This window comes from Myxocyprinus asiaticus, chromosome 14 (genome assembly GCF_019703515.2).
Source record: "Myxocyprinus asiaticus isolate MX2 ecotype Aquarium Trade chromosome 14, UBuf_Myxa_2, whole genome shotgun sequence".
Classification (NCBI taxonomy): domain Eukaryota; kingdom Metazoa; phylum Chordata; class Actinopteri; order Cypriniformes; family Catostomidae; genus Myxocyprinus; species Myxocyprinus asiaticus.
This window is the reverse complement of record NC_059357.1, coordinates 36769035-36781557: the sequence shown is the minus strand read 5'-3', so window position 1 is coordinate 36781557 and position 12523 is coordinate 36769035. Positions and strand designations below refer to the sequence as shown.

The 12523-nt window shown below is 39.7% G+C and overlaps 1 protein-coding gene across 4 annotated transcripts in view; it reads right to left on the bottom strand.

The window, feature by feature from the left end:
- The window catches only part of LOC127451709 (serine/threonine-protein kinase LMTK1-like), a 71096-nt gene that overhangs the window by 14310 nt on the left and 44263 nt on the right, over positions 1–12523 (bottom strand). For 3 of the 4 annotated variants that reach the window (XM_051716600.1, XM_051716601.1, XM_051716602.1), the window contains exon 4: positions 44–123. In XM_051716600.1, the coding sequence (XP_051572560.1) occupies positions 44–123 (80 nt within the window). Of the gene's footprint in view, positions 1–43; positions 124–658; positions 1428–12523 lie in introns of those variants that run through there. The other variant, XM_051716604.1, reaches the window with a different exon arrangement.

The following is a 12523-nucleotide window of genomic DNA, read 5'->3' as shown; positions in this document are numbered from 1 at the left end:
ATTTTCTAATGACCACATTATCACTTTATTTAAAAAGTCTCACTTTGCCAAACCAGCCTTGTCCGATTTCTTTTATGTAGAGTAGGCTGTGGCATCCAAGATCGACAGACTTCAGCAGCTGAACTGAACAAAAAGAAGGAAAATATGCATTTAGAGATAGCAGACACATACAAATTGTACATTAGAGTTGCTAAATGAACAAATCGCCATTTGTCAATAAGAACGGGTGATTTTAAAGAGACAGTCAATTCAACATCATTTATGCAGATGGAAGATAACTTCAGCCCAAGCAACCTCTCAAGGGACATTGAAATTGACCCACGGACCTCCAAAATGTTTTTTAATAGGCAAGCATAGCCACAAGAACTGTGGTTATCTGCTCAGACAGCCTCAAAAGCAATACTGTCCTGCAAAGTATTAAAATTTTGTCAAAATTGAGTTATGACCGAAAATTGATCTCAGACTATGATTTGTCCTGAAACCGAAAGGTTTGGCTCAACTACACTCACATTCAGAGAAAACTTGCAGTAACAAGAAATCCACACTAAAACAAAGTAACTTAGAAGACATTTCCCTCAGTTTCAGTTTTTCCGTAGTTACTGCATTTTGCACGAGCTTGCCGTCAAGACCAAATGTCAGACTCTTAAGTGGCAAATACCTCAACCCATCCTCATGATTCAGAAGATAAGAGAAGATGATGATAGTAGTGAAACGAATAGTGGAGATGATGAGCAGCTCTCCTTGTCGAGAAGGAAACCATAAGATGAAGGTCCAGCTCTTCTCTGATTCTCCATGTCTCCATCTACACTCCAGGGGTTTAACCCTCCATGCCCTCACACAGCTGAGAAAGCAGTGCTCGCTTTCTTCCATCCCAGCAACAGAGCACATCTCCTCTTGCTGAGATATGCCTTTCCACAACATTTCCACAATGCACTCTAAACTGGACGTCTCGGGACCCAGCGTTAAGCTCAACTCAAACTAGCAGCTCTAACTGTGAGGTCAATGTTTAAAGTGCTAAGTATCTCCTTAGTCCCACCAAGATCTGGATGTAATAGTCCTGCTGTGGAACTTTGCACAAGCCAAATGCTTCTGCACGCACCAGCAATGACATAAGCACATAATAACCCTCTCTCCTCTGTCCCCTTCCCTATCTCTGGGTCTGAGCAAGACTATGGGGGCAATTGTAAACAGATAAAGTACTGTGAGAAGCAGAAAGCCCTCTGTCATTAACACAAGCCCCCCACACACCTCCTCCTGCAATATCAGGTCTTGCAGTGTGTGTGTGTGTGCTCTCACAAACCCATTTTGTTTTAATGCACTATACTGTTCCCCTCCTCTGCAGAGTTCCAGAAGCCACTAATTCCAGTCCCTCACACTCCCTGCCACACTTAAATTGTGGCTTTTGTCCACAGAGCAGCAGCGCCTGGTACCCAAGTCCCAGCCCAGACACAAGGCCCATTCTCTGCTGCTCAGAGCGAGGATTGTTACAGCAATAAATGCCCCCCCCCCCTCACCCCAAACCACACCCACCCCACTTGTAACACACAACTATCTCTCTCTTTTCTTCCACAGACTTGAACTGGTCTTTTATATAATTTCTGTGGAATCTGAGAGTTGTGCATTACCATCCCACTCCTGGCATTCCCAGAGCAGCCCTAGGCCATGTTAAAAATTTATTAAAACGCAGCACAACTGCAAGTGAAAAGACAGGCTGGCCTACGATTACAAATGGTTTAAAAGGGAAATTCAACTTAATCTGCCAACAAAACATTTCAGATTAAGTAAAATAGTAAGATTAACTGGACAAAGGGATTTCTAAAGTGAAAATATTATATATACTATAATATGAAAATATTATATATACCAGGGCTCAACAATAAGGATGGCCAGTGTGAGAGAGTTTTTGGCCAGTTGGCGGAACCGTCACTTGCCCTGTCGGGCCAGTGCTGTATTGTAACAATGTCTTATGTTTGCTGATCAAGTGTATGTATTTTTAACTCAAGCAAAGTTAAACATTTGATTTTCTGTGATGTATTAAATATAGTAGTTCTGAATTCTGCTGTTTACACCACCAAGGGAACGTTATTCTGCATAACTGCCTGACATGATATGCCTGATACTGTCAAATTGCGAGAATGATTTGTGATATTTTTGGAAGCATTGGTTAGAATCAGTTAAAAAATTAAAAGCATATCACTGTATGCCATCAGTTTTCAGAAAAAGCCTTTATGATAGCTGTCATGGAGCTACATTAAAGCTGTATAATTTCCAGCTTTTATTGCTTAAAAACTAGGGCTGCCCCCTGATAGTCGACCAAAGGTTAGTCAATGAGAAGAGTCTTGGTCGACCAAGTTTTGATTGGTCGGTTTGTCGCAGAAAAAACTCTACATAAAAACGACAAACACCGGTATTACCACTGGTTGGACGCTAGGTGTTACTATGGGGTAATTTCCGTTAAGCAGGGTTAGGGTTAAGCCTACACAATAAAGCAAGACACCTTGATTTCAAACTTAGAACTTTATTTTTTATCTATTCTAACAGAAAATTCAAATGAAACTGAAAAAAAAAAAAAAAAAATGTGTGTTGTTCAACTTTTTGAAAGATGGTTTTACAACAGTTGTCAACATCTCTCTGGCAAAGAACCTACTTCATCTGTGCATTCTCTACCGGTCGGGTATTTCGTTATCTGGGAAAATACATCATGTGTGTGAATAAATTTGTTTTGTTCCCTCCTTCACAATATATATATATATATATCCAATCACATCAGCAACCCCTGGGCTGAGGGATCGGTGAATATTCTTGCTTTAGTGATTTTGCATTGAAAATGTAATTATTTTATTGAAAAAATGAAAAACTTAAATCAAATACATTTCTAAATTCAAATTGCACTCCAGACCTAAATGAAAAAGCAATTAAAATAATGAAGTGATAAAAGAATAATATACAGGTGCATCTCAATAAATTAGAATGTCATGAAAAGTTCATTTATTTCAGTAATTCAACTCAAATTGTGAAACTCGTGTATTAAATAAATTCAATGCACACAGATTGAAGTAGTTTAAGTCTTTGGTTCTTTTAATTGTGATGATTTTGGCTCACATTTAACAAAAACCCACCAATTCACTATCTCAAAAAATTAAAATATGGTGACATGCCAATCAGCTAATCAACTCAAAACACCTGCAAAGGTTTCCTGAGCCTTCAAAATGGTCTCTCAGTTTGGTTCACTAGGCTACACAATCATGGGGAAGACTGCTGATTTGACAGTTGTCCAGAAGACAATCATTGACACCCTTCACAAGGAGGGTAAGCCACAAACATTCATTGCCAAAGAAGCTGGCTGTTCACAGAGTGCTGTATCCAAGCATGTTAACAGAAAGTTGAGTGGAAGGAAAAACTGTGGAAGAAAAAGATGCACAACCAACTGAGAGAACCGCAGCCTTATGAGGATTGTCAAGCAAAATCGATTCAAGAATTTGGGTGAACTTCACAAGGAATGGACTGAGGCTGGGGTCAAGGCATCAAGAGCCACCACACACAGACATGTCAAGGAATTTGGCTACAGTTGTCGTATTCCTCTTGTTAAGCCACTCCTGAACCACAGACAACGTCAGAGGCGTCTTACCTGGGCTAAGGAGAAGAAGAACTGGACTGTTGCCCAGTGTTCCAAAGTCCTCTTTTCAGATGAGAGCAAGTTTTGTATTTCATTTGGAAACCAAGGTCCTAGAGTCTGGAGGAAGGGTGGAGAAGCTCATAGCCCAAGTTGCTTGAAGTCCAGTGTTAAGTTTCCACAGTCTGTGATGATTTGGGGTGCAATGTCATCTGCTGGTGTTGGTCCATTGTGTTTTTTGAAAACCAAAGTCACTGCACCCGTTTACCAAGAAATTTTGGAGCACTTCATGCTTCCTTCTGCTGACCAGCTTTTTAAAGATGCTGATTTCATTTTCCAGCAGGATTTGGCACCTGCCCACACTGCCAAAAGCACCAAAAGTTGGTTAAATGACCATGGTGTTGGTGTGCTTGACTGGCCAGCAAACTCACCAGACCTGAACCCCATAGAGAATCTATGGGGTATTGTCAAGAGGAAAATGAGAAACAAGAGACCAAAAAATGCAGATGAGCTGAAGGCCACTGTCAAAGAAACCTGGGCTTCCATACCACCTCAGCAGTGCCACAAACTGATCACCTCCATGCCATGACAAATTGAGGCAGTAATTAAAGCAAAAGGAGCCCCTACCAAGTATTGAGTACATATACAGTAAATGAACATACTTTCCAGAAGGCCAACAATTCACTAAAAATGTTTTTTTTATTGGTCTTATGATGTATTCAAATTTTTTGAGATAGTGAATTGCTGGGTTTTTGTTAAATGTGAGCCAAAATCATCACAATTAAAAGAACCAAAGACTTAAACTACTTCAGTCTGTGTGCATTTAATTTATTTAATACACGAGTTTCACAATTTACTGAATTAAATGAACTTTTCCACGACATTCTAATTTATTGAGATGCACCTGTATATATATATATATATGCCTTTCCATTAAGGTATCCATCATGGCGGAAAATTACTTACACAAATTAAGACATAAAAACAATTCTAAATGTAAAAATAATAATTATAATGATGATAATAATCACTGAAATATAATTCTGATTTCCCCATTCTGATGGTTGATGTGAACATTAACTGAAGCTCCTGACCATATATGCATGATTTTATCATTTTTCAAAAACGTGTTTAACTGTTTTAAAAATCTTTAAAAAAGATTTGTTAGAAATAGTCAATGCCTCACTCCTTTCAGGCATGTTTCTGAAGTCTCTCAAAACTGCAGTTGTCAAGCCCCTTCTAAAGAAAATCTGGATAACTCTATATTAAACAACTACAAACCAGCCTCAAGTCTGCCTTTCATTGGCAAGATCATTGAAAAGGTAATTTTCATTCAGCTAAACAAATTCTTAAACTCGAATGGCTACTTCTAGTCTGGTTTCCGATGGCATCACAGTACAGAGAGTGGTCATAAAGGGGAACACAGCACAGACTGCAGCATGGAGATGGAGAGTGTTCGTAGGCTTGTGTGCTTTGTGGTAGTGTAGAGTGCAGATCCACGAGGAATCCTCTGGAGGATAGTGTGTTCGTAGGTCTGTGTGTGTCGTGGTAGTGTGAAGAGCAGATCCAGTGCAGAGAGGTAACCGATGAAGAATACTCAGGTGAAGTATCAAGGTGAGCGAGAGCAGATCCAGTGCAGAGAGGTAACCAATGAGGAATACTCAGGTGAAGCATCAAGGTGAGTGAAACAACCAACAGGATGGTAACCACAAATGCAGGCACTACAGCAAAGACTGGCAACCAATACATAAAACACGCAACAGGACCGACTAGGGCAGAGAGAGAGAGAGAGTGGTGAGTAACTAACACACAACAACAATCTAGCAAAGAACATGAAACAGAGTGGGGTAAATATAGGCAGAAAACAAATCAAGATCAGGTGCCGCTTGTCCGCTGAAAGTTGGCATGACCAGCGTTCCCATGGAAATGATCAGGGTTCCCATGACAACACTGATTCTGCGAGCCAACGGCACCTGAAACACATGAAGAGAACGGAAACACAAATGGAACAAACCAGTGGACTTACAGAGACCGTGACAATGATATTCTGCTAAATACTGATTCAGACAAAATATCAGTGCTGGTTTTATTAGATCTCAATGCTGGCTTTGACACTGTTGACCACAACATTCTCCAAGACAGACTAGAAAACTGGGTAGGGCTCTCTGTGATGGTCATCAGCTGGTTTAGGCCATATCTAGTAGGGAGGGGTTACTATGTGAACACAGGCAACTATGAGTCTGAGTGGACATCCATGACTACAAGGCTCACTTCTTGCACCGCTCCTGTTCAACCTTTATATGCTCCCACTACGCCAAATTATGTAAAGGAACCAAACTGCGTAACATAGCTATGCAGACGACACCCAGATTTACCTAGCCATGTGGACTACAGCCCCATAGACTCTCTGTGCCAGTGCATTGATGAAATTAACAGTTGGATGTGCCAAAACTTCCTTCAATTATACAACGGCAAGAAAGAGGTCATTCTATTTGGCAACAAAGGTGAAATTCCCATGATGAACACATACCTTGACTCCAAAGGTCTAAAGACAAAAAAAAAGTAGTCCTTAGTTGCAGACCTTAGTTGCAGTAGTCACATCAAAGCAATAACTAAATCAGCCTACTATAATCTCAAAAATTAGCGAGAATTAGATGTTTTGTATCCAGTCAAGACTTAGAGAAACGTAATCATGCATTCATTACCAGCAGGCTGAATTACTGTAATGGACTCCTCACCGGCCTTCCCAAAAAGACCATTAGACAGCTGCCACTGCCAGGATTCTCACCCGAACCAAAAAATCTGAGAATATTTCTCCAGTCCTCAGGTTTTTACACTGGCTTCCATTTACATTTAGAATTGATTTTAAAGTACAATTACTCATTTATAAATCACTCAATGACCTAGGCTCTAAACATTTGCAGATATTCTTGTTGAAAATAAACCTAACAGACCTCACAGATCATTAGGATCAAGTCAGTTAGAAATACCAAGGGTTCACTCAAAACAAGGTGTGACAGCGTTCAGCTACTATGCTCTCTGCAGCTGGAACCAGCTTCCAGAAGAGGTCAGGTGTGCTCCGACAGTAGCAAGTTTCAAGTCCAGACTGAAAACACATCTGTTTAGCTGTGCATTTATTTACTGAGCTGCACTTACTGATTACAAGTGCAAAAATAATTTTATTTCTGTATTCTTTTTCTTTTTTATTCATTTCAATAATTTGTAATTTTTTTTAATGTATTTTACAACTTTTTATTCTTATTTCTTTTTCTTAATTGGTTTTAAAAGTATTTTATTATGTATCTTGCATTTTCTTTTATAATTTGTATGTAAAGCACTTTGAAATGCCATTGTGTATGAAATGTGCTATATAAATAAACTTGCCTTGTCTTGCCTTTATACACTGCACTGCTGCCACACGATTGGCTGATCAGATAATCACATTATTAATAAAGTTCTCTGCATCCTCTTGAGCCCTGTATACATCAGATTTGTTGATGTATGTATGCTGATGTGTTCTACCAGCCTCTTGCTATTAATGCCAAGGTAATGGGTAAAGCAGTAAGCAGCATAACTGCAACAGCAGGCCATGTAATGCTTTCACACTGACAGAACATTACTCTCTGCTTTTGACATACAAATGAAAAACAGGCATGTGCACAACACTTGTGCACATTGGATAAGCTGGTAAGAACACCGGTAAAGGTGTTTACATGCAACGCAAAATCGGGGTAATGAACAAAAATCTACGTGCCTATCGGTTTATGATCTTTCTCTGATAAAGTAATGCCATTTAGATGACCTACATGACCTTATACTTTGTCGGATTATTAATTGGTGTAAGATCATGCATCTAAATGTGCTCAGTGAGTAATAGTACAAACTTGATTGTCATGAAATGTAATCTTTGTGAGGACAGGGAACACATTTACATCTAAATGGAATTTAATTAACACAAAACAGAACCCAAACCCCAAAGTGTAGACTATTAACTGCTTGGCTCATCTGGATTCAGTCATATTTACTAAACAGAAAGTGCTGTTTGAGTACCTGTCACTGTGTCTGGAACTTGTTCCAAGCCAGCCAGCCATATATATATCATAAAGAAAAGCAGCCAATAAGTGCCCAACATAGATGGGAACTCCTTCAATACTGTTTAAAAAGCATCCCAGGGTGATACCTCGAGAAGTTGATTGAGAAAATGTCAAGAGTACATGTCTGCAAATTCTAGGTAAAGGGTGACTACTTTGAAGATGCTAAAATATAACACAGTTTTGATTTATTTTGGATTTTGTTTAGTCACAACATAATTCCCATAGTTCCATTTATGTTATTCCATAGTTTTAATGACTTTACTATTATTCTAAAATGTGGAAAAAAAAAATCATAAAAATAAAGAATGAGTGTTTCAAAACTTTTGACCGGTAGTGTAAATACATACTCACTGAGCACTTTATTAGGAACACTATGATCCTACTAAAGTGCCCGACATGGTCTTCTGCTGTTGTAACCCATCCGACCCTGGGTTCTACATGTTGTGCATTCTGAGATGCTTTTCTGCTCACTACAATTGAACAGAGGGGTTATCGGAGTTACCGTAGCCTTTCTGTTAGCTCAGTGTATAGTATATATCAGGCTGAGACTAGGCAAGTATCAAAGATTTTTAATACACATTATTAAACGCTGTACTCAAAACACATACAGTTCAGTATGGGTGAGTGTAATGTCGTGGAAATGTTATTGATGTAAATTGTTGCCTTAGAACCCACCAGTCAATGGAAACAATGTCACAGTGGCGATCTTCATGACCAAATTGTTTTAAATTCAGGACAGTAATACTGGTCATATCACAATTTAAAGGTTGTCATATATTGATCATGTTTATGTCCATTAAATCATACAATGAACCATAGTGCCAGAAGAGCTTGTTTTGACATACAACAAAAAGAAAAAGAAAAGATTGCCAGTTACTAGTTTCATCATAGGCCTCACACGTCACTCTTCCCACAGTTCAGAACAACTGGAATGGACACCAAAGGCAAGAATCTTAACCTGAATGCACAAGGCAAATGTTACGTAAACACGGCAGTCTACATACCTTAATATATATTTTTTTTAAACAGACACTGCGCCCTAACGTTAGAACTATAAAACAGACATAGCACAAGAAGTATATGATTACCAGATCACCACTTCCTTTTAATAAATATAGTAACTTACCTTTACTGGAACACAGAATCCATGCGTCTCTCCTTGCGAATGAACATCTCCTTCACTTTGTTGTAAAAGTTGACCGCTTGTTGAAGTGTTGATAGCCTCCCTTTCTCAATTCCATTGAAATCAATTTTACGAAATTCCAGTAGGTCGCAGATGCTTACACTATATCCATTTTAGCGCTTAACGTATTAGTTATGTGAACTTGAACGTGTTGACGCAAAAAAAAAATCTAGCCTATCAGATAGCGTGACTGAAGGAAGGAGCATTCTGAATGGCTTACTCATTTTGGTAAGCATGCTTGCCTTGGCCATTTGAGGTAGTGGCCGTGAATGCACAGTTTTAAATGAAATGCCAGTAAACAATGCTTTGAATCAAAGAAAGCATAACATAAAGTGCTTATACCTGAGGGTGGCACCAAAGCTAATAAATGAATAACTGTCTGTGCTGCTCAACTGAGATGAAAGATGACGAATTAGAGCGAAAACATAGTTTATATTAACAATTATTTTTAAATATTTCATAGTGTCATTTTTCTTTTCACCCTACTATTAGGTAAGCACTGTTTACCTTGCTTATATGGACGGCATGTCCCTGGTATATGTATGTATATATGTTGCTTCATAAAAGCATCTTTGCAAAAACATGGGCTGATAAATAGGTATTTAGTGCATTTTGATAATATTTTCTAGAATATGTATTTTTCTTACATGCTGCAAAGTGACCAACCTTAAAGTGTTGCTTCAGTTTCACAGTGCCGCACTGCTTACGCACAGTGTGTGAATGCTGTAACCTGTTAATATGGGCCCCAGAAGAAATATGCTTGCATGTGCTTATGTGTGAAACAGGCCTTATTGTTCAGATAACTGTGAGACCCTCCACAAACTCAAAATGCAGAAGCATGCTTACTCTGATTTGTGCCCGAGCTCTTCCTGTGTCACAGTCTGTTAAGGCCATGAAAACCTGCAAATGTAGCTTAGAGTGAAAAACTAATACAGATATACGGCAAGGACATTCAAGTGAGGGGGTTTTACATTGTTGCATTCAGTCAAGTGTTAATTTCCAGTTCTTTGCATTAATGCAATATGCAGGCACTGGGATGAAGAGGAGGAAGAGTGGGAGGATGAAGAGGGGCAGGATTTAGCCTGACCATGACCGAGCCCTTCTCAATATCAAGAGGGACTCGGTGATACCCTATCGCTCTGCAACACCTGGACCAATCACACAGCCGTAACCAATGGCAACAAACAGTTGAGAGCTTATTGGCTGGTGCCTAAAACTCTCTTGTCCAATCACTGCATGCGTTTCAATCCAGCATACTGCCGTCTCCCCCACCTTTCCCTGATGCTCTACTTGGACTGACTGGGTGAGTCATAGGGAGAAAATCTGACTCGCACAGCTTCACACAGAGCTTCCACACAGATAGTCATTGAGCTATTGTCTCAACTGTAATGCAAAATAACATATTACAAGCATGTAATAACAATATACAATGGTTGCTAAGTGGTGCTTGTCACTGCCATGATGCTACAGTATGGTTTTGTGGGTGGCTGTCAGGGCTTTGCTATGCATTTGCTAAGGTGTTCTGTGTGTTTTTTAGTGCATTGCTATACGGTTGCTAGATTATTCTGGGTGGTAGCTAAGTGGCCATCCTGGGTGGTTGCTAACTGCCCTAAGTGAAAACAGTCCTTCAGGTCTCTATGATATACTGGTCCCTAGAAATAGATTGGGCCCTTCCTTCTTTCCATACAATCAAAGTGGATGGTGACTGAGACATTACATTCCACCTAACATCTTCTTTTGTGTTATACTGAAGAAAGAAAGTCACATGAGTTTGGAAGAACGTGAATTTCATTTTTGGCTGAACTGTTCTTTTTACATTATTGTTAAACAGTTTTTTTACTATCTGTACTTTTAAGTGCTCCATGTATTAGTAACAGACTTTCTATTCCTTTCTACAGCACAGTTCACATGCATGCATCATGCCACAGAAGAGAGTCCTGTGGGCCGGCCTCACGCCGCATTATGCAATTGACAGATGTGTGTTCGGCTGCCAGAGATGGCTCGCTCTCCCCCCACTGTGAGAAAACAAACAAGACCACTACTCTTTTTTTCCGGAACCATCCATTCACAATGGGCACAGAGAAATGTCCTGTTCTTTAGCCTTCCTGTCACAAGGCCATTACAAATTTAAGTGATGGATATCAGTGTACTGTGGCACCACTCCCATGAGCAGCAGAATTTTTATTTTTTTTAATGAGGAATGTAACCAGATATATGACTGCAGTGTGTGGGAGCACAATAGCTATGGTGTCCTTAACTTTGTACACACAATGAGCTACAGCTGAAGTCAGAAGTTTACATACACTTAGGTTGAAGTCATTTAAACTCATTTTTAACCACTCCACAGATTTAATATTAGCAAACTATAGTTTTGGCAAGTCGTTTAGGACATCTACTTTGTGCATGACACGAGTAATTTTTCCAGCAATTGTTTACAGACAGATTGTTTCACTTGGAATTGACTATATCACAATTCCAGTGGGTCAGACGTTTACATACAATAAGTTAACTGTGCCTTTAAGCAGCTTGGAAAATTCCAGAAAATGACGTCAAGCCTTTAGACAATTAGCCAATTAGCTTCTGATAGGAGGTGTACTGAATTGGAGGTGTACCTGTGGATGTATTTTAAGGCCTACCTTCAAACTCTTGACATCATGGGAAAATCAAAAGAAATCAGCCAAGACAAAAATTGTGGACCTCCACAAGCCTGATTCATCCTTGGGAGCAATTTCCTAATGCCTGAAGGTACCACGTTCATCTGTACAAACAATAGCACGCAAGTATAAACACCATGGGACCATGTAGCCATCATACCGCTCAGGAAGGAGACACATTCTGTCTCCTAGAGATGAACGTAGTTTGGTGCGAAAAGTGAAAATCAATCCCAGAACAACAGCAAAGGACCTTGTGAAGATTCTTGAGGAAACAGGTAGACACGTATCTATATCCACAGTAAAACAAGTCCTATATTGACATAACCTGAAAGGCTGCTCAGCAAGGAAGACGCCACTGCTCCAAAATCACCATAAAAAAGCCAGACTACAGTTTGCATGTGCACATGGGGACAAAGATCTTACTTTTTGGAGAAATTTCCTCTGGTCTGATGAAACAAAAATTGAACTTTTTGGCCATAATGACCATCATTATGTTTAGAGGAAAAAAGGTGAGGCTTGCAAGCCGAAGAACACCAACCCATCTGTGAAGCATGGGGGTGGAAGCATCATGTTGTGGGGGTGCTTGCAGGCAGGACTGGTGCACTTCACAAAATAGATGGCATCATGAGGAAGGGAAATTATGTGGATATATTGAAGCAACATCTCAAGACATCAGCCAGGAAGTTAAAGGCTGGTCGCAAATGGGTCTTCCAAATGGACAATGACCCCAAGCATACCTCCAAAGTTGTGGCAAAATGGCTTAAGGACAACAAAATCAGGGTATTGGAGTGGCCATCACAAAGCCCTGACCTCAAACTTTGTGGGCAGAACTGAAAAAGCGTGTGCAAGCAAGGAGGCCTTACAATCCTGACCCAGTTACACCAGTTCGGTCTGGAGGAATAAGCCAAAACCAGCAACTTATTGTGAGAAGCTTGTGGAAGGCTACCCAAAATGTTTGACCCAAGTTAAACAATTTAAA